Source organism: Danio rerio, chromosome 1 (genome assembly GCF_049306965.1).
Source record: "Danio rerio strain Tuebingen ecotype United States chromosome 1, GRCz12tu, whole genome shotgun sequence".
NCBI lineage: Eukaryota > Metazoa > Chordata > Actinopteri > Cypriniformes > Danionidae > Danio > Danio rerio.
Window position 1 is genome coordinate 24,140,001 of NC_133176.1, and position 25,846 is coordinate 24,165,846.

At 36.7% G+C, this 25,846-nt stretch overlaps 1 protein-coding gene across 2 annotated transcripts in view; it reads right to left on the reverse strand.

The window, feature by feature from the left end:
- Positions 1-23,404, reverse strand: part of chrnb5a (cholinergic receptor, nicotinic, beta 5a) — a 50,073-nt gene extending 26,669 nt beyond the window's left edge. For both annotated transcript variants that reach the window (XR_012406065.1, XM_021476333.3), the window contains exons 1-3: positions 22,704-23,404; positions 4,015-4,160; positions 216-260 (exon numbers count right to left, since the gene is read on the reverse strand). Coding sequence is in view for 1 of the 2 variants with exons in the window: in XM_021476333.3 (XP_021332008.1) it covers positions 216-260; positions 4,015-4,160; positions 22,704-22,767 (255 nt within the window). In the remaining variant the exon portion in view is untranslated. The remainder of the gene's footprint in view (positions 1-215; positions 261-4,014; positions 4,161-22,703) is intronic.
- Positions 23,405-25,846: the final 2,442 nt, after the last annotated feature.

Sequence of the window (25,846 nt, forward strand, 5' to 3'; positions counted from 1 at the left end):
GATGAGGACATACAGCAACCATCTCATGAGCAGTAGGCAGCTTTTGACCAAATTTGGGGCTTGTAGCATCTAAGCCCTGGGAGGAGAAGCGATTGCTTTTTTTTGGTCAGAAGCCGGAATAATAATAATAATAAGAATAAGTTTAAGTAGCATTACAGTATGTTGGCTTTCTCAAGCCAACATAATGAGTGCACAGGTACAGCAGGTGAGTTTACCTGAGTCAGCCACACATTTGTTGTCATGATTTGCTCTCTCTCATTCTGTAAAAAAGCATAGAACATTGGGTGTGTTTATAAACAAACAATTTATAAACCACCAACAGTAAATTAGGGATAATGCAAATAAAAAAACAACGCATCAAAGGCAATGTTGCTTCACATGTCCAAGACTTTGATAAAAGAAAAAAAATCCAGTCCACAATTCATTTTTACAATGAAAATACATAATTTTTATAATTATAATAATTTGTTCACCAAATAAGTGACAACATTTATGAATTTGGCAATTAAAGCATTAAGATCCAAGCAATTTAGGAGTTTTAATCAGGACTGGGGTTTAACAGATATATGCAAAATATTAAGAAAATTAATGCTGCATTTTTACAGCAGTTCAATTCAATAGATGTTTTTTATCTCTAACATAACAAAAGGGTAGTAAACTTGAACAGTGCACAAGGGTTAAACCTATTTTTAAATTTGCCAACTCATAAATATGAACTAGATAAAGACTATATATGACCTTTCTGTAAAAAGAAAATAAAAACAAAATAAAAACAAAATACAGTTAATATCAATTTTAAATAAAACAATTATAATATTAATTATAATTTTTTTTATTCAAAGCATTTTCTCAAAATATGTGTCAAAATATGATGGCACCAAAAATAATTCTGCCTGCTGAAACACAGAAAAGATAATGACCAAATTAAGACTCAAAATCACCCCAGAGTGGATGAAAACATCTCCAACAGTACATAAAAGTTAAGTCATTTTGATTGTGAACATTTTATAAATAAACATCAAATCTACACAATGATCAATAAAGAAGGTGCATCAGTGGTTGTTTGTTTGTTTTTTGTTTGTCTGTTTGTTTGTTTGTTTGTTTGTTTCATTTTAAAATCATGGTTCTCCAAACTGAATTGTCACATATTCTTCACTGCACAACAGGCATTCTTATTTTATCTTGTTTCTCATCCAAATATTAACAAAAAATCTTAAATTAAGAATCATTTTCTAAATAAATAAAAAATATTGTTTTGTTTTTATAAATGATAAGTCAAAAGGAAGTCGTTTTTTTTCTTAAAACAAGCAAAACAATCTCTCAGTGGGTTAGGTAAAATAATGTTATTTTTGGTTATTCTATTATTAGTTATCCCTTTAACAGATTTTTTGCTTTTTTTTAGGAAAACTCACTTCATTTTGACTTATTATTTCTGAAATCTAAACAATAGTTTTTTTCTTGTTGAGAAAATCCTTCTAGTAAGACAAACAGTGAGCAAGAAAGCCAATTTTAGCAAAGATGTCATTTTTGCAGTCTAATTTTGTAATGATTAATGAATACGAATTTGTCTATTCAAGTTCCATTTCAGGACTAAATAATGTGATTTTGAATGTGTTTTCTGCATCACAGAAAATCAATGGGCCCGAAGCATGAAGGGTTCAGGACATGACACAATCCATACTCAAACCTGCATCATTCAGCCGTGTGAGCACAAACACTGTGTCCTAACCAGACATGACATGAAACTGAAAATCTTACTGAAAGTGAAAGTCAGTCAAAATGTATTTGCTGCTTAATGTAGTTTTGTGAAGCAAAGATTTGAACAAATGAGATTTTGCAGTGGGTGGAAACCCAGTCCAACGTGACAAAAATAGAAACAAATTGTTTTGTCGCTTGTCACTTTGCGGCATTGTGCTTGGTTAGAATACAGTGTCAATGTGAATCTACCTGTCAATGTGAATGTACCTCAAGTCTGTAATGTGTCAAGGGCATGTTATGGCTGTGCCACGGCTGAAATTGTGTGCTTGTGACATTACATGCACAGTTTCATATATATAAATATATATATATACACACACAAACACACACACACACACACAAACACACACACATATTACTTTTTTACAAAGGTACAAATGTTGCATGCTAGTACAGTACTTATTTTCACCTTGGAATATAAGGTTCTCTCTGCGTTCAGAATGGTTTTGAGATATTGAGCTTCAAAGTTTTTGCATGGCATACAGTATGTGTGTAACTTTTGTTTTTTAAATAAAAAGTCTTAAAATGTAAAAACTTCCCGTATTGTATAACTCAATTTTGAAAAAAATGTCAGATAGAACCTTATAATTCTAAGGTGATGATTTGTATTAATAAATTTTAAAAGGATACCGCACCAATTACCAACTTTTGTACATTTTTATTGTCCTGAAAAAACAAAATTTTAGGCTATGTACAATGCCTTAAAGAATCATGAAACACCAAAACGCATTTTTTGAGATGCTGACAGTCATATATGTGTCCCACATTGCTAAAAACACTATTAGGACACATATATTTAGCAAACAAAATGAAAATTGGTTGTTTTTGTGTTGTTTAGAGCAAATTCGTTCTTTTGGTTTGAAAAGAAATTTAAAAGCTATGTCACGGCAATGAGATCCTTGTGTAAATTCCAGCGTGGAGACGCATGTATCTGTACTGGCGGGTACAATGTTACGTCTATGAGTTTTCATCATTAATACGAGAGAAAAACTTGGTTCGAACTAATCAGTGTTCTCTATTGTGAATAAGGTGCAACTACATTAATATGCATACAGCGTCGAAGACTGTTTTTACCTGTCTCAGATGGCAGAGAGACGCCACGTTGTGTTGCCAACCATAATTAAAACAAGACGCAGTTCCAGTTCGTGTTGATTGTTCTGTCTCTACGGATTTGGTAAGCATGTGATCAATGTTCTTTGTTTATGTTTATTCAGATGGCAAAGTTAGTTAGTATGATCAGCAGTACTCTTCAGTTTTCAAAGACATACCTTAGTCAAAATTATTTAGTTATTAAGTTTACAGAATGTTAATATCACTACATTTTTGTGGACTAAATTATGTAAACACCTTAATCAAACTATTACCCTCATATAAAAATTTCGCCGCATTTTGTGACAGGATCAGGAGTTTATACACACACAACTGTCTGACACTATTCTCTGCACCTACCGAGTGCATCTAAGTTACTGAGAAATGCGGAGGGTTTTTTTTTTCTCTCATATGGCATGCGGTATCAAAAATTCCATTAAAACTACACTTTTCTAGCAGTTCCTCGCATCCAACATCTTGTTTCTCATGGGGTGCATCCATGAAATGTTTCTGAATGAAAGTGGCAAACTTTCATTAAAAAAAAAATACAAAATTAAGAATGAAACACAAAATTACATAAAACTCCAGAGGAAATGTAGATAGAGCAGTGACGCGATTTGATTACTGATGTCCATGTAAACGTAGTCACTGCTCGATCTCCCCTGCATCTGTATTTGTTTTGCCTCTGTGAAAATCAGCGCATGCACATGCTGAAACTCCCCTTTTTATGCAAACCCTTCCCTCTTTCGCCACACCCACCTAAGCTGGACTCACCCACTTTCTTTTTTTTTTTAAACTACAGGTGTTATTCGTGTGAAAGCAACCTTCTGTGATGGGTGGGGGGTGGACATGGCCCTTTAAATACTATCTATACTGTCATATACTGTATATATATATATATATATATATATATATATATATATATATACTGTCATTCAATTGGTTGGAAAAGAAAATAGCTTTTATTTTATTTTAGAGAAATTAAGAGTGTTGTTTGACTAATGTTGGAATAAACCTCTGCAGATGGAACAGTATAAAGTGTGTGTGTGTGTGTGTGTGTGTGTGTGTGTGTGTGTGTGTGTGTGTGTGTGTGTGTGGGAGAGAGAGAGGGAGAGAGAGAGAGAGAGAGAGAGAGAGAGAGAGAGAGAGAAAGAAAGAGAGACTTACCACACTAATGAGCTGTGCGAGAGAGACTTTGATGCCAATTGTGACCTGTTGACTCTTATTGACTGCAGGCCGGATAAGCTTATTATAACGCTCAGGACCAAGCAGAAAATCTACCAGCCTTTCCTCAGCATCAGCAGCAAGAGACCCTAACAAACATACATACACACACAGATACACACAGACACACACACACAAACAGTCCCACATGGAGATTAAAAATGATGATCAATACATGACAAATAGCTCATATCATGACAAATCAAACTTTTCTTGATCATAGATATCTTGAAACCAAAAACCTCATTCTCAAATCCTTGAGATTCTAATATTCTAATAATCTAATTATTTTTCATATATCTTACTTTAATTATATACTGCTACTCAGCTAACATGAAAATGACTGTCATATTTCCTAGTCCCTTTGAAAGGCCCAATCTCAAGAGGCTCTGATTAGTCAGCTAACATAATGTGCTGTGATTCGATGATTGGCTCCATGTCACCAAGAAAAGCGTCATAGCCTTACAAGCAAGTGCTTTTGCGCTGTGTAAACAAACACTGTCAGTCAGAGTAGCTGTTAGCCGTATCAGTTTGAGACTGAATCAGACAGAGAATAAAGAGGACACAGCTAAACCTCACGAATGCTCACTAAAATAAAGCCTGACAAGCAGGGGTGTAACAGATCATGGTTGATCTGTGATTCGTAAGGATCACTACACACTGTTCAGAACACCCCAAACTTTCATTCTCTTGCGTCATTCAAATCACATGTATTAAAGCATTTAAGCTTTTCTGTAAAAAATAATGGTAAAGGAAAAAGTTGTGGTAGTTTATTCAGGATGAGTGAGGTGTTTTCTGTCAATACTTGTTTAGCATCAATGTATCCCTGCATTCAGTGTAAGCTGCACGATTAGTCATTAAAAAATCGGGATCTCAACACCTATGCAACATAAATTATAAATGATGGCAATTTGCATAAGTTTATTAATCCTTCGAAACTCTGCACTCAAATCTGAAATCTAAAAATCAAAAAAGATTCAGTCTTTAGTCTTTTGAGTGAGTTGCGAAGTTACAAATAGTCAAATAACACAGAAGTAATGGGATAAGAGTTTATAGTTTAGATAAAACCACTGACATTATTCAAATCACCATCATATGCTCAAAAATGAAAGTTGTAGGCAGCAATTACATTATTTAATTATAAGGTGGCAACAACCAGCCATCAAAAGTATGCCATTGAATAATTCTTCAAAATTAGCATCTAGCAATGAAACAAAGTTTTATGAGTGAATAACTGAATCATTTATTGAAAATGAGACAAAACAATATGGGTTGTTCAAATTATGTTAGATTTATACATTTATTGTTATCAGCTACAGTAGCAGTAACAGTGAATTTTTCACAGGACTGAATATTTTACTATTTAATTTTATTCAGCTGATTATTTTTTTATTTTATTTTTAATAAAATTACAGGTTCTAGGTTCTGTTTGTTAAAAGCAAACGTTTCCTGCAGCACTGTTTTTGTAATAAATGGAAAGCAAATTACATTTGTCTCCTCCCCTTTTTGGCTGATCAAAAAAATGGTGCGATCCGTACCATAATGTGATTCGAACCGTGAGATCTGTGATCCCTTACACCACTACTGACAAGTGTCTTTCACATATATTCAGAATAAGCATGTGTAAGTAATATGAAACGTTCACACATCTTTTGCGAGTTCGTTAGTTGAGATTTAGAATGCAGGGAAATCGGCTGCATAGAAACACTGCAGCGCTGGTGAAGATGGGTGTTTAATGGATAAATAAGAATGTGTAGCTAAATTGTTAGCTGTGCCAAACAGCATTTCCCGTTGTTTACATACTTGTTTTTGCTTACGTCCTTGCTTGAACATACCCTTAACACTAGACACTATGCATGTGATAGATCAATTTTAACAAATAAAAATACTTTCAGGTTGTTGCTCACAATCCACAGCTTCTTCTATTTTAGTTGGTGCATCTCCTCTGAGGAGTTTTTAGCCAAATCCAGCACTGAACTGAGAGAAATTCTGTAAGCTGTCCTTTGTCAAATCCTAGCTATATATATTTTTATAATTCTTTTAAACATAATTAAAATTAAACTGTAAGCACTTCTCTCTTTGTGTCGTGTCATTTGGAAGCCCAAATACAAAAACAAAAGAAGCTCTTTGCTAATAGCAGCATTTGGATGACATTTCAGCTTTCTCTGCTATCCGCTTTTTAAGTGTCATTGTCATTTGAGTGGAGAAATCATTTGATTATGATCACGTTTTATTCCTATCACACATTAAAGTTAATTTTATATAAAATCATAGCGTACACAACAATCTCTGGGCTTGCTGCATAACAAATACCAAAATTTTAACAATTTATAAAAAAAATAATCACTTTCTGGCCATCGGATATTAGGCATGGACATATACTGCGATTGTGATTTTCGAAAGCCTTAAATCGTTTTGTAAACGTTTATTACTACCATTTCATGAGTCTCCCCATTCAGTTGAATAGAGCGCTTGGACCCGGAAGCCGCTTCGCGTGACGTCACACTTAACAAGCGGATAACATTATAGCACCTCTGGCCACGCCCCTTCGATGCACAGAGTGTATGCAAATGATGAATGTGCATAACCTAAAGCATTTGTGATCTCACTAGCCTGGATGTATTTTTTGTAGTCCCCAAACTTTGTTCACTGTAGACCATGCTAAGCTAACTCTGTAAAAGCCATGCATTGAACTTATTACATTTAGAGACGTAGTTTATGTTCACACAGCTACATTACACATCAACTAAAGTTTAAAATATAATATGGTAGTGGATCACCCCTTTAAAATGTCTGAGCAAAACATTTGACACTGGATTATTGTTCATTCATTCATTTTCTTATCAGCTTAGTCCCTTTATTAATCTGGGGTCGCCACAGCGGAATGAACCGCCAATTTATCCAGCAAGTTAGCATCCGCTGGGAAACATCCACACACACATTCACACACACACACACACTCATGCACTACGGACAATTTAGCCAACCCATTTCACCTGTACCGCATGTCTTTGTGGGGGAAACCGGAGCACCCGGAGGAAACCCAAGCGAACGCAGGGAGAACATGCAAACTCCACACAGAAACGCCAATTGAGCCGAGGCTTGAACTAGCGACCTTCTTGCTGTGAGGCGACAGCACTACCTACTGCGCCACTTCTTCGCCCCCTGGATTATTGTACTTTATAGATTACTAAAAATAAAATAGGACATTTTGCCAAATAAAATTATACAAAGCAAATGCATAAGTGGACCAGAGTAGGAACATTATATATGAAATCAGCATATGATTTGCCAAAAACATTTAAATATGCCATTAGTGTCATTAAATATCAAATAATCATATTAAAGTAACAAAGCAGTGCTAGTCCTACAGTTTTTTTATATAGTTCCTCAGTTTCTGAGAATATCATGAAAAGGCCAGAAGTGTCTGCTAAGCTGCATGTAATCTGCTCTTACTGCGCAGCAAAAAACAAACATGTCAGAATAATTTTTCTCTGCTTCTTATCCCTTCATAACTCATAAGTCCACCAATGTTGTGGAGGGAGTGTGCCAATGACATGGCAAAACAATGACTTGCCAAGACATTTGCAGACACACACACTAGTACACACTCGTACGCACCCACACTCACACGCCATTTCCTCCCCACTGCATGCAGGATAAGATCTCCAGTGACTGTGCTCCTATTCTCAAAACAGAACACTGGCGCGCACACACACCTAGTTTTCGTCATGAATCCAAGATAGTGTCAGACTCAATTGGTATGATCCGTTCCACACGGGCAGACACACACACACACACACACACACCTTTGAGCCTTTGTGGCTATGCTGAGCCTTAGTCATTTTAGATGGCTTGTCCCCTTAAGCAAAGCAAGGACCAGATCCACTTCATATCAGTTTATGTGTGTGTTTGTGTTTAAGTCAGTCAGCAAGGATGTTATACCCATGCATAAACCAGGGATGATGGTCGAGTATACGTCTGCTTGACCTATTACCTCTAATCTCAGACCCATCTGTGTGTAAGCAGGATTTCCAGCTTAATGCTTCATCAGACTAAAAAAAAAAAACATCTGCAGAAGCATCAGACTCAAAACATAATATCAATTTCACTGATTCAATCTGTTTTTCAGTGTCTATATAAGCTGCAGTGGATTCAAATTTAATAATACACAGTTCTCAAAATCCATTATAAAACTACAGCACAAGCATAATTGTAAAAAAATGTATTATTTCATGATTATTATGTTTTGATATTGGGGGCGGCACAGTGGCTTAGTGGTTAGCACTGTTGTACCACAGCAAGAAAGTGAATGAGTGTGCATATGCGTTTCCCAATACTGGGTTGTGGCTGGAAGGGCATCTGCTGTGTAAAGCATATGCTGGAGTAGTTAGTGGTTCATTCCGCTGTGGCAACCTCTGAAATAGAGACTAAGTCGAAGGAAAATTAATGTAGGGGTGTCACGATTCTCCAAATTCTCGATTCGATTACATTTTCGATTCTTAAGTCACGATTCGATTCGATTTTCGATTATGAATAATTAATTAATTAATAACAAATATTATTTGTAGTCTACCGTTTAAACTACCTGACCTGTATGGTCTTTGTTTTACCCATAAACAAATCATACAGTAAATGAATAAAGGCAAGTTACACACATAATTACCACCTGTCAATCACTTTTTTCTTGTGAATATACAGTGATCAACTTTAGAGCAGTTGTGTATAGAATATTTTATAAGTGAAAATGTGCACTTTAATTTTAACAACCCACAGACATCGTCACCGAATATAAAGCCGAGGTCAGACTTTCTCATATATTCAAAGCCTCATTTCAATTTTCAGGTTTTGTAGAAATCGATCTATTGAATTAATCAATCTATTAAAGGAACGTTGGCTAGAATTCTGCATTATAGGCTTAAATTAGAGAGACATAGCAGATGAACCGAAACTGCATCAGATCAATGTAAATCTTTCTTTCGAGCTGTCAGTGCGGAAATGAACAAAACAACAGGCCTAATAACATAATATACGATTAAAATATGGAAAAATTAACAGATAGTAATTTCGGTCAATTTTCCTGACAGATAAACCGAGATCAGGCTGGATAAACAGCTCTCGGTAATATTTCAGCATGCTTTCACTTTCGCATTTACCAGTAAGAATGACATCTGGCCCTGCTCATCATTTTCTCTTCATATAGCCGTATATATATGGCTATTACACGATCATAATACACTGTGATATAGCCTGGGTCGTTAGTTCGTTGCATTGTTTTGTTTTCTCACTACAATCGATCCGCTCAATAGGGCAGAGACCGTCTCATTCAGGCGATCTCGGACTGATTGATTTGTCGCGGATGCGAGTGCAACTGCTGGATATATGCCAAACAAACTAACGGGGGAAATGAGACAGATTCCGAAACAAACGTCTATGTGTGAAAGCACCGTAAGATTGTATTTGCACACAATTGACAGACAGTCGCAGCACGCAGCTCTGGCTCAACAAGGCAGCACTGTACACTGACCCGAGCGTCTCGCATGCTGGCTCCGGGCTATCGGGCAGTCATATTGTCGAGCCCTGAAGGTTTAAGCTCTGACGATGGGTCTCCTGCGTCTGCACAGTTTAACAAGCACTTCAACAAGCGTGTTTTTTCCCGCTTGGCAAGCCAAGCTGACGTGACATGGGGGCGTGGCAGCATCGACGATTCTATTTTTTGATTCGATAATCGAAATCGAGCATAAATTTTGATCGATTTTCGATTAAAATCGAAATCGTGACACCCTTAATATTTTGATATTTTACAATCACTGTTGTGGCACAGTGGCGCAGTGGGTAGCGCTGTCACCTCACAGCAAGAAAGTTGCTGTTTTGAGCTTCAGCTGGGTCAATTGGCATTTCTGTGTGGAGTTTGCATGTTCTCCCCGTGTTCGCGTGAGTTTTCTCCAGGTGCTCCGGTTTCCCCCACAAGTCCAAAGACATGTGGTACAGGTGAATTGGGTAGGCTAAAATGTCCATAGTGCATGTGTGTGAATGAGAGTGTGTTTCTCGGTGATAGGTTGCAGCTGGAAGGGCATCCGCAGCATAAAACATATGCTGGACAAGTTGGCGGTTCATTCCACTGGGGTGACTACTTACTAATAAAGGGACTAAGCCAAAAAGAAAATGAATGAATGATGACAATCATTGTAAATACTAATAATAATTGTAATGAAAAATATTAATAATAAGGTTTCTTAGCCATACAATATGCATGTTGCTAAACTCAGCTTTATTATGATGTATAGTTAACTCCTTGAGCTATCTTGCACAATATATTTTTTTACAAATATTAGCCACTACCTCAAGATAAATAAGCTTACAGACTGTGCTAATGTATGTATGTCTGCAGCTCATTTACTATGAAGGAAAAGGAAGATATGGCCAAAAATTATTTTAATTAAGTTTTGATAGTTTCCCAGGAAGTGATGATTTTTATTCTCTTGAAGACCTTGTGTGGAAAGTGGAAACTACTGTAAATGCTGTTAATCATGCTATGGGCAATATAATATATAATATGCAAATTTGAGAAGTTAAGACTTTAAACCAACCAATTCTACTTCTTAACTTAACAAAAGTCATTTTTAAGTTCCCAATTTGTCAAGGGTCACCACAGCGGAACGAATCGCCAATTACAAAATTAGATTTTGATTGATAAACCTACAAAAGCTTACCACCAAAGTTAAAGTTTTATCACCAAAAAAAAATTTACATTTACTCATTATTTATTGATTGTCAAGTGGACCCAAACATTTATGAGTTTCTGTATTCTGTTGAACAAAAAATAAGATATTTTCAAGAAAAGTAAAAACCAAATTTCCTTAAAACATCTTCTTTCATGAGTTTTCACTTACATATGATGAACAGGATAAAGAATATGTGTATTTTGCAGACTGTCCAAGAGGAGCAATTTGAGCTTAACATACTGAACTGAGTCCAGGGATGATGGAAAACTGTCAGATAGCTGTTGTAATGCGGCTATATACTCACCAGACACTTTATTGGGTACACCTGTCTAACTGCTTGTTAATGCAAATTTCTAATCAGCCAAGTAAAGCAACTCGTGAAGTTTATTTTTAAACTAATTTCAAGAGGATTGCGTGCTTATGATTGCTTGCAGCTGCCCCCTCATAATTCAATTCGTGATTCACTAATCAGACGATTCCAAAACCACAATAAATACGCTAAGTTCTATTTGATAGCCATCTTCGTTTTGAATAATCCTCCCTTCTCGAGATCTACCTGAGCTCAAACTCCCCTCTTGTGGACGCACAAGTCCAACCTTGAGGTGGATGGGCTACAGCAGCAGAAGACCACACCGGGTGCTACTCCAGTCAGCTAAGAACAGGAAAACTGAGGCTACAATTTGCCCAGGCTCACCAAAATTGCTGCGACATTCAGATGGTAGGGTCAGAATTTGGTGTCAACAACATGAAAGCGTGGATCCATCCTGCCTTGTATCAACGGTTCAGGCTGGTGGTGGTGGTATAATGGTGTGGGGGATATTTTCTTGGCACACTTTGGGCCCATCAGTACCATCTGAGCATCGTGTCAACACCACAGCCTACCTGAGTATTGTTGCTGACCATGTCCATCACTTCATGACCACAGTGTACCCACTTTCTGATGGCTACTTCCAGCAGGAGAATGTGCCATGTCATAAAGCGCGAATCATCTCAGACTGGTTTCTTGAACATGACAATGAGTTCACTGTACTCAAATGGCCCCTACAGTCACCAGACTCTAATCCAATAGTGCACCTTTGGGATGTGATGGAACAGGAGATTCAATTCATGCATGTGCAGCTGAAAAATCTGCAGCAATATTTCCAGTACCTTATTGAATCTATGTCACGAAGGATTAAGCCCCACCCACACACATACAGTTTGGGTTCCCATATTTCAAAAATCCTTAGACTCGGGTATTGTTCCTAGTTTGTGGAAAAAATCACTAATTTTTCTTGTTCCTAAGTTGGCGAGGACTTCTGAGTACAATGATTTTAGACCGGTGGCATTAACATCTGTTTTCATGAAATGTTTTGAGAAATGTGTTGTGTCCATGTTAAAATCAGACGTTGCTAGTAATTTAGATCCTCTACAGTTTGCCTACAGGCAAGGTAGAGGTACTGAAGATGCAGTTAATAGTATTTTGCACTTGATTCTTAAGCACTTGGACAATCCTAAAGCTTAAGCTCGACTGCTTTTTATTGATTTTAGTTCCGCTTTTAATACGATCCAACCACATTTGTTAATTGAAAAGATGGAACAGCTGAATATAAACCCATGCATATGCAAATGGTATTTCTCATTTTTAACAAACAGATCTCAGATTGTAAAGGTTAAAAACATCTGTTCAGATGAAAAGAACAGTAGCACTGGGGTTCCACAAGGCTGTGTCAGTTGCCTATTCTTTTTACACTTTTTACAAATTAATGTTCAAGTAAGCATTCACAGAATTTTATTTTTAAATACTCTGATGACACAGCCATACTAAGTGTACTTTATAAGAATGATGATATTGGTGTTATCTATCAGTCAGAAATTAGTCAGTTCGTTGAGTGGTGTGATAGAAATAGGCTAAAAATAAATACTAAGAAAACAGAAGAGATGGTATTTGACCCTAAGTGTATAGGTGACCATCGTCAAGTGGTTGTACATGACCATCCTATTACTCAGTCAGAAACCTATAAGTACTTGGCCATTTACATCGACAATTCTTTCACATGGAAAACACACATTGAGTGGGTTTGTTACACCAGAGATTGTATTTTTTACGGAGGTTCTGTCTTTTTGGAGTTAACAAAAAGCTCATGATGTTGTTTTATAAAGCAGTTCTGGAAAGCATTGTCAGGTATGGCATCACAGTGTGGTTTGGCAACCTATCTGTTCAGTGTAAATCTAAACTGATGTATCACTTAAAAACAGCATGGAAAATTGTCAGGCACAATGAATATTTTAATTCTCAAGTTTTATATGAGAACTGTGTCCTCAATCAGGTGGAAAGGATTGTAAAAGATCCAACTAATTTTTTGTTTCCACAGTATGAACTGCTTCCCTCTGGTAGAAGATATAGAGTCCCAAAGTGTAGGTTAAACCGCTATAAGAAATCCTTTGTACCTGTGTCAGCGTGTTTATTTAATAAGAATATATCTTAATTAGCACTATAAAATTTGTAATTGTTATATTTTCTATTGTTTTTTATTGCTTGTTTTAGTGAATGTTTGCAGCAATATGGCGATGCCCATAACAAATCTCCTGTCAAGGACAATAAAGTTTTACTACTACTTACTACTACTACTAAACTCAACCATCATTGAGCAAATCAAATAGTATGAATGAGAACATATGGATTCATATGAAATAGCCAATAAAACCAAAAAGTTACAACTATCTGAACTTGCTCCTCCTCAACCCAATTTGGTAATAAAACATCAGTGTGTGTCCAACAGAAGAAAGACAGTCGATGTGTTTGGAACATGTTAAGGTTGAGTAAAGATGACAAAATTTTGAGTGAACTATCCCATTTACGCCATATTACACAATACCAACGTTTATTCTTTAATTTTATTGTGCTGATGACATGTGTCTGACATGCATCTGAATTAACTGACCAATAAGATAGGGGTCAAACTGAGAACAGACCCTGCTGACAGGTTGAAGGCTGTTAACCAGCCTTTAAATCATACAACATCATACAATGTTATGATCTTTATTGTCTTGACGTCATCACTAATCTCATATTTACTTCTGAGTCCCATTAATCCTTTTATTTTCTCAAATGTGCTTTTCAGCAAGTCCTCTCTCAATGTCTCCATACTTTAAAGTTTTGACCTACAAAAAGACTGTGTAACACATCAACATAAGAAACAACCGATGACAAAATATGCAATAAATCATATGGCTATGTTTACACGTTATGTGTTTTTGTGGCTATTCAGTTTAGAGCTGAATTTATATCTTTGTGTGAAGAGGTTGTGTGTTCCTGTCATGCTTGCGCTGGTGTTAATGGATGTTAGAGAGGGTTAAGTGCTCTCATGCCTCACTTTATAGATGTTCTCCCGCAGTATAGTAATGACATTATACAGGCCTAACCATAACACACAGCTACACTACAAAAACTGTATGTTCTCAGCATCTTGTAAATTGATTTAACGCATGCTGTGTTTACTGAAAGCTCTTACCAGTAATTCCATGAGCAATTTCTTGACATCATGCTTGCTGTTTTGCACCTTTGTCTTTTGGTTCATATTACATATTCATTTTGTCTTTTCTTTTTCCAATGTGCAGACGTAATGTAATGAAGATAGCAAATAACTCCAAATTACATGCTATCTTTATTGAGTTATATCTGCGCATCGATCTTAATCCTGCATCTTCGGATCTGTTACACATATGGCTAATCATTTTAAAATGTGGAAGCTGAACTGAATACAGGCAAACCTTTCTGCCCTGTTGTCGGCAAGCAAAAATATGTATTTAAAGAGCCCATATTATACATGAAATAGGGTCATATCTTGGTTGTAAGGGTCTCCAACAACTGTCTAATATGCATGCGAGGTCAAAAAACACTTTCATGGTCTTCTGCATTTATTTTTACCTAATTATCCCAGCGACTCCCATATGAATCGTCCAGCGATTCATTTGTTCCCAAACCCCTCCTTAGCGCCAAACTAATCTGTGCTGATTGGACCGATGACAGTCTGTTGCGATTGGTCGACTGCCTTCAGTGAGAGAGTGAAATGCCCAACAGCTAATCAGCAATATAAAAGTAATCACAATTCATACGTGCTCGATAGTGTAGGCGTGGATTTTAGCTGCCAGTGGGTCAATGTAAATACAGACGATGGACTTGAAAATACAGACGACTAACTATTTTATTGAGCAAAAACTCCAAAAACAGTTGAGGAGATCTTCTAGCTTGTCTGACTCTGCTCTTTTCACAGACACACACACACACAAACACTTAACCCTCCTCTGGACGACAACGCGCGCTCACACACACACACGCACAAACACACACACCTCCAGACGATAGCGCGCGCGCACACACGCACACACGCACACACACACACACACTACCCTCCTCCATGGAGCTCCGTAAACAAAGCAGCATGCGTCGCGTTTTTAACGTGGCTTTGCACGTGATATGAGAATATAGCAAGTTAACTTGATACAGTACACGCGGTTACAAGTAACAAATCACAACTAAATACATTTGCAAGCTAGAGTAAACGAGGCAACAACTTTAATCGCACGTACTTACACTTGAGAAATGGAGGAAGAAACCCATCCTGACATGTCCATCAGTAAGTTACTCTTTACTGATCCTTCCTTTAACAAACGCCAATGAAGTATTCTTTGTAGCATGTAGTTTCCAGAAGTTTCCAGTAGTTTCCAACTGCTTGGTTATAATGCTGAGGTTTCATCTTTGGGTAGAGACTCAATAATATCCATCGGCAGTGTGACTTCAATCGACCGGCATGTTTGTGTGTGTGTGTTTGTGGGTGTGTGTGTCTGGGTTTCTGTGTTAGAGGGCGGGGCCGCAGGTTTCAAATCTCCCGGGTTTGCGCGTGCACGTGAATAACTTGGTTTCGTTAGTACAGTACGTCATGGCGAAACACCTAATGACTCGTTATCAAGGCGACTCGTTTGAAGCACTATGAGTCGACTCTTTTATAGATGAATCAACAGTTTTAAACACTGTACACATACAGATTTAAGCCTTAGCTGGATACATCACTTCACTTGGAGCTGTGTTACAAGCTACATGGAAGGGCATTTTCAAAAACCCATAATATGGGCTCTTTAAATAAACTAGATTAACATAGTTGTTATATAGATAAATAGATAAATCCATGCTTCAATATGACTGCAGCAAAATAAAATCTCAATCTAAGGATTCTTTAAAAATACTTAATTTGGATGGTAAATTGAATTTTGGATTTTTTTCCTCTCTCGTCCGCACCTAATGTATATTATTTATTGTTTTATATCGCTTAGTCTTATATAAGCCTGGCATTAATACAAAAAAAGTCCTGCAAGGGAAGCTTTAAATACAAGTGCTGAGAGAGTAATCCATTAATAATGCATTTTATCTTTTGCTGTTAGAGAAAAGGGGAATGTTGTTGTAACACATCCATAGTCTTCCATTGCCTCTATTTTTACTTCATTTTCTTCCTCGTTCTAAACGTGGAAATATGAAAAAGATCCATAGACATACCCAAAAAGAAACACTTCAGCCAAACAAAATATTTTAAGTGAAATGATTTTAAAATGTTTGTGTATTCTTAGGTACATTTTATTTTCCTTGTTGGAAGGAGAAGACAATAATAATGTTCATGCTGTTCTCTTTTACACAAAGAAAATAGACGAGAACTACTGAATAATATGTTCTTCTAAATCTGTGTTGAGACCTTAGACTGTAAAAGATATGGACGTCCGAATATCCATGACGTCACTCATACTTTTCTAAAGACCCCAAAATAAGGTTAAAGGCGTGGCCAACCGTCGCCGTTTTGTTCGCACGTCATCGCACTAACCGGGAGATACCAAACAAGGGCAAAGAGGCGGTGCGGAAGCGGACCTACAGACGGCTTAGACTGGCTTTCCTATGGGTGAGGCAGTGGCACAGTAGGTAGTGCTGTCACCTCACAGCAAGAAGGTCTCTGGTTCGAGCCTCGGCTGGGTCAGTTGGCGTTTATGTGTGGAGTTTGCATGTTCTCCCTGCGTTTGTGTGGGTTTCCTCCGGGTGCTCTGGTTTCCCCCACATTCCATAGACATGCACTATAGGTGTATTGGGTAGGCTAAATTGTCCGGCGTGTATGAGCTTTGCCTTTAGATTGCATGCAATTTAGGGATGCGCTGGCATGGGATTCTGATGGTTGATAACCTTGGACAAAAATATCACGGTATTGTAATTACTTCTCCAAAATATGTTCTTTTTAAAATGTCTGAGTAAATAACAACTTTTGTCCCTATTGAACACAATATATTTTATTATAAGAAACATTTTAAAACAGTAGCTTTTGATGTGGAGGGTACTTTTCTGCTGGAGATACTGTTGCCATAACAAAACTTGGATATACCGTAGGAACGGTACAACAGTGAATGTTGGTGGTTTTAAAACCTTGACTTTTCCAAACTGTGGTAAACCTTAAAAAATGGTTATATCCCATGCCCAATGCAATCTTCCCTTGGAGTATGAGTACATACCATGCTGAGATCGCAAAGAAGTCACACAGTGTATGGTTTGCCTAAATTGTAAAAACTGATGACTTTGTTACATCCTTTATTATTACAAAAGCAAACAGTTCATTAAAGCACACAATTTTCCACACTACAAACTAATAAACACATTCTTTCTCCACTCTGAGAGGCAGAAGTTCCCAAACTCACCATTTTCTAATCTTCCTATCCTCTTGAATCAGTTCTACCTTAGGACCTTCAAGCCATTTCTCAGTCAGTTTTACCTGGACTCGCTCGCATCATTAACACATCCATTCACATTGGTCCCTTTAACATTTAAGTAGACTTGAAAAACCACACTGCTTAAAAAATATACTCTAAACCCAGCAGTTTCCTTTTTTCCATTCATCATGAAAACACTTGAGCAAGTTGAGTTCAACCAAGTCTCTGCCTTTCTGACACAGAAACACCTACTGGCAGTAACTAGCCTGGCTTCAGAAGTGGATATTCAGCTGAGACTGCCCTGCCTGCAGTTGTTGAAGCCCTGAGACTGACAATAACAGCTACCAAATCTTCAGTGCTCATCTTTCTGGATCTGTGTGCTGCTTTTGACAAGGTCAACCACCAGATCCTCCGGGCCAGCCTCATGGCAAAGAGTTTCTCAAGTACTGCACTCCAGCTAAACAAAAATTTGTGGACTAACAGTTTCCCACATTTTGTTATTTATGAGTGTTTTCCATGTAACTCACTCACTGAGTTTTCAGCTCAGTCCCTGATTTATCAGGGGTCACCACAGCAGAATGAACCGCCAATTAATCGTGTGTTTTATGCAGCAGATGTCCTTTCAGCTGCAACCCAGCACTGGAAAACACCCATACACTCTCTCATTCACACAAACTCTGGCATCTAACAAAGTTACTTTTATTATTTTTAGTGCTTTGAAATGATATACTGTCTGGATCAGTCATTCGAATTTCAGTAAAAATGTTATGAATAATGTAAATAAATAAAATGATAATAAATAATGTAAAATACTTTTATAGTTGTTTTAGATATTTATAAGATATTAGATTTTCCTCTAAAATATATTGTTTGAAACTGCAAAAGTTCAATCAGCTTCACCTAACTATTATATTCAAAAGTAACTTTTTCATCAAAAAGAACATCTAACTATTTGCGTGCCTCAGAGCTCAGTTTTACTTAGTTTTTGGTTGCATTTTTATTAGTAATATATTTATAAGTAATATCAGTGTTTGAGCACATTTGTAAATGTGATTAGGGATGTCCCGATCAGGTTTTTTACCCTCGAGTCTGAGTCCGAGTCATTTGATTTTGAGTATCTACCAATAACGAAACCCGATCCAATACTTCTATAATACATATTTTAAAAAATAGAGTAAAGAAACAGATCCAGGATGTTCCATATTTTTTTTATTGAATTCACCTTATTTTAACATTCAACAACTCAACTCTTATCAAACAGAGCACTTCTGTGAGGTATCTTGAACAATCAAGAAATAAATAACATGAATGTCACTTTTGAACTTTAGTGCTACAGTAAATATAAAAAAATCTAATATAAAAACAAATAGCACCTGGCAATGCCAAGCTTTCATATCTCAGTTTGCAATATTAATGTTGTCATCATCAACTTTATAATACCTCCAGACCACAGACATACTCATGCTTTCCGCTTTAAGCTGCTTCCGCATTCTACTTTTGCGGGCGTTTCACCAATAGCGTTTCTGCAACAAAGTGATGTCATGATGCACGCGTTGCTGTTTCTGTGTGAAGCCAAGAAAGAGGTCTAACTCTGTGCCACAACATAACTATCAATGTATATAATGACAATATACATATATATTCCTGATTAGGAGGTAACATCCGATTCCAATACATTATGAAACCGCGTGATCAGGCCCGATTTACAATCATGTAATCGGATCTGGACATCCCTAAATATGATATCGGTTTTTAAAACAAAGAAATTGGTTTTGCGTTATAGTTTCTGAGTTATAGTGCAGACACAATACTGTTTTCTTTCTGGTTTGCCAAAGAGAAAAGCAAAACCAGAACATTTGTGAATCAAACATCTGGTATTAAGATATGTTTTTGATGACCGATCACAAGTGGACAAAGGAGGCACATTATGATTCGTACCTGGAATTTAAATGTGCCTCTTTTGTCCACTTTCAGAGGGCAGGTATTGACTTGCTATAATCTTTCAATCTAATACTGCAAAAGCTAGCGCAATTCAAATACAAATTATACCTCAATCAATTAAACATACTTTGATGAATAGACTACTTTATGCTTTGACTACTGAAAATATAATTGACTTCTTTTATTTCCAATGAACTCCTAATACAGACTTTAGTCCTTTTTAATGGTTTTAACATGCATATATATATATATTTTTTTTTTTACTGACTCCTGAGGTCGTTTATATCGATGTTGATATTTAGTCACACCTTGTTGGTGTTTTGTAACTTCTATTTTTTACGAGGTGGGTCGTTAGCCCAACACTCAACTCCTAACCTGGAGAACCAGACCATAAACACATACACTATGGACAATTCAGGTTACCTAATTCCTCTACAGACCATGTCTTTGGACTGTACTGACTGTACTGTAAACTGAAGCACCCACGACTATTAATATAAAATTAATAGTAATCTGACCAGTTAACCATTAATAACCGATTAATGAGCAGCAGTTGTCGGTTAGCAAAATTAACCAAAATGAGCATCCCTAATTGTAAATGAAAAAAATTAAACATATTAGGATCGGTATGAGAACATTCTACTTTACTTTTTTGTCACCAATACAAAATCTAAGGTTATCAACAACTAAGTTTAAATTTGTCTCCATGGTTTCTGCAGGTTTCATCAAGTTAACTTTAAGACTTTTTAATACCCATTTAAGACCATTATAAATAAAATTTAAGACTTATACATGGCTAAACAGTAAGGATTTTTGATAATGGACCAGTTGGGTCAATGGAATTTTTTTTTTTGATTTCCACAAAAATCAAATGTAGTTATGTCTTAGCCATATATTTAAATGTGTCAAAACAAGAAGACCTTAAGTTTCACATTTCTATTTATGAACATTATGTCCACCGCCCCTTACTTCTTGTTGAAGTTGAAGAGCGTGAAAAGGCATATGTTGCTCTGTTATTATCATGAGTAATTGTGTAACTGTTTATAGTTTATGGATTTTAATTTAGAGAATTGTCTGTATCTCTTTGCAATAAAAACACTTTTTAAAAAATGTTTTATTGAGATGGACTGTTGGTGATTGGATTGATGTCGGCTCGATTGGGTAGCTTTACTTGGGCAGAGGAAATTTAAAGGTGCAGTAGGTGATCTGCCAAAATCCTAACTGCATAACATATTTTCTTTGGACAGCGGGGAGGGACTGTGATTCAAAGCCACACCCCCTGAAATCGCGAGCGCGCACCACGTCACAACAGCAGACAGACAACCCACTAGTTCATGTCATTCGCCAGTTAGTTAGTGCCAGCGCCATGCAGGAATTACATTTATTACTTAGCCACACTAACATGCTATTTCAGAGCGAATATTCAGAGTAGCATGGTAAACAGTATAGGAAGGCTGTCATTGTTCAAAAATGACCCAATGTGAATATAAAAAAAATATAAAAGCAGGTTAGGCAGAATAGCGCTATTTACTGATGTTTTGTTGTTAAACTAAATATAAATCTACATTATTGATGCAGTAAAAGGACCTTATGAAACTGAAAATAATCACATCAATCTTTCACCGGGAGATTTCAGTGGCTGAACAACACATCTGTTCATATAAGTTATATCTCGTGACCACGCGGCCGCTTGCGCGAATGGCGGATCTGCGTGAACAGATGCGCAGAAGTCCGAATCTACATTTGCTGACAGACAGACTGAGCTGCTTATCAGAATTATGGGAGATGTCGGTCCGACTCTATTTAATTGGATGAACATTTTTTTGTTTTATGCCTTACCCAGAATAAAAAAATACATATAAACACATTAAGATCATTTACTGTAATCATTACTATTGGACTGTTAAGAGACTTTCAACCAGCACAACAAAAAAATGTTTCTGAAGGCAATCACTTACTGCAGCTTTAAGAATTGTTTAAAACTATTTAAGACCTACAACACAATATTTCAGTAAATTTAAGACTTTTTAGGGACTAAAATATTGTTTTGGAAATTTAAGACATTTTAAAACTTTTTAAGACCCAGTGGACACCCTGTGTCTCACTTGGTTTATGAATGAGTTCAGCAGGTGGAGAAAAGGCAGGATTTAGCAGCTCAAATGTTCATCCACACAACAATAACGATACGGTAAATTGCATATTCAAACAGCTCTGGATGTGGTCAACGGTGGACAAACTCAAAACTATTTTCACGCCATTCACAGCTGTACTTAGTTTTGTCCACTTGTGATTGGGTTATGGAAAACAACTTAATACCTTAATAATCTTAATAATAGGTGTGAACGGGGCCAAAGAGCAACACTGCAGTGTTTCATTCCAGATTTCTTTTTTGTTTTATAGTTAGACAGCGAAGAAAACTAAAACCTAATTTTAAACCATAATCCGGACATTTCTTTCAAAAGCGCATTTCCATTATCAGCGTGTAATGAATCTTGGGATTTTCGAAGCTGCAAATGATCTGAAGGAAACAGCTTTCAAATTATTCCTTCATGAGATGTACCCTCTGAAATGAGATGCATCTTGAGGGTTTTTTTTCTGGTTTATGATTGAGTGTCAAAAGTTATCTGAAAACGGATTTTACTGATGGAGATGTGATGTAGAAAATATAACAACACACTGCTTGGACAAAAAAAGAAATCCAAAACAGCATTGAGTTCTTATATAATAATGGAAAAGAACTAAACATCTGTTATTTGTACACACACAGCACTAATTAAATCACCTTTGAGAACAAGGGGGCCCCCTGCTGATTCGGGGGTCTTATGCAACTTGGTAAGTGAATGCCTGATGATGATAGCTTTGTGAATCTTTGAGAGCACCCCTTTAATAGGTCCTCATCGAATAACAGAGAAATTTAAACAGGGAAAAAACATTTCACCTAAATGAAGTTTCAGAAATATGGACAATAGTATTTGACATGCTTATTGAATAACAAATAAATAAGTTAATCAACAAGTCTTTCACTACACGTGTACTACATGGACACATGCGTCCATTAGATTAGAGGGAGGGAGAGAAAGAGAGAAGGGGGGGGGGGGGGGGTAGTGAGGAAGAAAAGCACTAATGTAATAAAAAGTAGCCTATTGCATGCGGTGTTCATGTTACCGTTTCTGAATATGCCCAAAAATGACAAATCTATTTTGCTTTAGCATTAGTTAAAAACAAGAATGCTATACAGCCTCTTACTTGCCACGCACAGCCAAAGCAGACAGAGGTATAAAAGGCAGTTTGATCCCATTGTAGAACCCATTACTCCGTCCCTCTTTCTGTCCCGACTGAAGGTTCACAGTGATGTCCAGTCCACGGCCACTATCAGCCTCCAGTGTCCTCTCTGTCCTGTCCAGGACGGGAGCTGTCGTGAGTTTTACGCTATACGAGACGTATTGCCAATGCTCCAGGCTTTGTTGTTCCTCTCTCAGTATTCAGCAGCCCTCTCCCAATCATCGACAGATGTTTTCTGCTCGCGTTAATACAATGTATTCCAGTCCGCCGAGAGAAGCGCGAGCCCGTCCACAGACTCCAGTCAGTTTACGCGCGCTTACATTTGAAGCACGCTTTAGCCATTCATCAAGGCAGTACACATGTTTTACCAGGGTAGAAACACCGTTGTTGCGTTTGCAAACATGTTTCCCGAAAACACCGATATAAATGACAGTAGTCAGCAGCTCCACGTGAACTTTTAAGCGAATGAACCGCAAGGACTGACATGCAGATCCTCTGCTTTTCAGTTTTCCACACAGATCTCCTTTTTTTCTCTTTTAGACTCACATACTTGAGTAGATATTTTTACACTATTGTTTAATGTATGTATCCCTGACTGAGTGGTCTTCGGATGCAGTGCAGGAAACGGAGAAGATCCTCATATGGGACATTGCTTCAAGATTACCACGTGACCGACCGACAGCGCCGTTTTACGTGCGAGATAAAGGCGTTGATAACAGGTAATTTTGCCCAATTAAGTACTCTATGTATTGTTTTATTTAAAATGATTCACTTTACCTAAATGTATCTATCTATCTATCTATCTATCTATCTATCTATCTATCTATCTATCTATCTATCTATCTATCTATCTATCTATCTATCTATCTATCTATCTATCTATCAAGAAAGGATTATTAGCATTTTTGAGGTACTATATTTTTTTATTCTGCTTCCTCCTTATCAATTATTATTAGTTAAAATAGTTCTCTAAAAATGAAAATTCTATTTTGTTTACTTAAAAAATCATCAGACTTTGTTTATCTTCTAAACACAGATTAAGATTATTTCTGTGAAACTGTATGTTTGTAGCCTACCTCAGTTGAAATTCACTAAAATGCAATGTTTCAAAAAGTCTAAATGTAAAGTTATTTCATCTGAGTATTTTCTTTTTGGATGAAACAATATTAAAGAATTATTTAATTTCTTATAATAAGTAGCTATTATTTGTTCATTGTTGGTGACCCAAGCCCACCTGTCACAAAATGTTTCCTTTCTCGTTCTCTTTACCAGAGAAATCAAGCACACACATACACAGACAGAAAGAGAGAGAGAGAGAAAGACGCACAACAAACTCTATAAAAAAACAGTAATTGTGTGATCCTTTCAAGATTACACCAATAATGATTGTAACTCACATCTCTATAGGTTAGAAAAGACATCTAGATGGATGTTTTAAATATGTGTTCGTCTGAGATTAGGGGTGGTGGTGTATGTTTTTTGTTTGTTTGCACAAAACAAAATAGCACCTGTTCTGAATGGCTTCATGAAGTGATGTAAAGAAAGAAAAAGAAAGAAAGAGAGAGAGAAAAAATACATGTGTCATCATCACAAGGGTATATGATGACAGAATATTCAATTTAAAGCAAATGATCAGCAGAACTTGAGTGGACTGACTGACTAAATAAATACACGTGAACCATGATTCCTGCCACAAATATTTAGATACAAAGATGCCTTCTATTGTTGTTTTTAAGGTACATTCAATGTACATTTGAGGTACATGTTAAGATACATTCAAGATCTACTTGTCCTAAAAATCTGAGGGGCAGATCTCAAATTTCATCCGTTTGAATGAGCATGATGTTTTTGCAGATGCCTGCTCTTTCTCCCTCACACACACACACACACACACACACAAACACACACACAAATACTAAAAGAGACAGTAGGGTTTGAGCTTTAAAATGCCAGCCTCTGCTTTCCACAACCGCAGTAAGTAACCTGCCAACTGTTAAAAGCAGAATCTTGTTCACAGCATTGAAAAATCTCTATGCACGCACACACTTTTGCATTTACTGTACAGTTAATACATGTTCGTTACATTTCGTTATGTCATCGAACACTCACATTTGAGACTCATTTCAGTGGGACACTCTATTAACATCAGTATTGATTATACACTATAAAGATGTGTGATGCTGTGAAACCCAGGAACTGATGTATTCCAGAGGATCTAATCCATTAACATGCATGGAGTCATAACCTAATTTAGATTTGGCATCCTTCAAGAGTATGACTATGGTGCTTCTGCTTTAATAGGCGAATAATGATTTTTCTGAGATTAGTTAAAGACGCTTCAGGTTTTCTTTCATCCAAATATCCAAAAACCACTAGAACAGTGTTGTATATTTTGCTGACTTATGTACTTAAATTATATGAAATGTTCTAATCCAGAGAAACAAACTATTTTGCCTACAGTTTTTTCCTGCAGTCACCATGCTAATGATGTCACCCATTTCCCGTTTGGTTTTATAGAAAACAAGTAAACACCAAAGACACTTTAATGTGTTTGTATGTTTTATTTGATTGCACAGAGCAGCCTTAAAACAAAATCTTAAAATGTATTTAGTGTGATAAAACAGTGCTGTGTCACCACAAACCGGAAGCAGTAGACTGTGATATAATAAAAGCTCCACTGCTTTTATGTCACGTCATGCTCATCTCTCATCAGCAAATGCTTGGGTTTTGCTTCAATGGCTTTCAGCCTTACTCTGCTTCACTACCATGATAAGTTATAAAAACTTTAGCAAGTCCATGAGCATAAATTATGCACAATTCCTGTAGGATGTATTGAAGATGACTACTCCCATGATTCCACGCTCAGTCACAGCATCATTAAACTATGGTTTGGTTGTGAATATGCAACATCTTGCAAAAAAAAAAAATAGTGTCTTTTATGCCAAATAAAAAAGTTATCAAATTGTTCTAATGTAAATACAATTCCACATTAACCTATTCACTAACGAATTGTGTGACAACCAGAGAAATGTGTTTGGTTGCATTAGTTAATATAATTAAATGTAATGTAAGAGTGAACAATTACCTGTTATAGCATTTGATTGCAC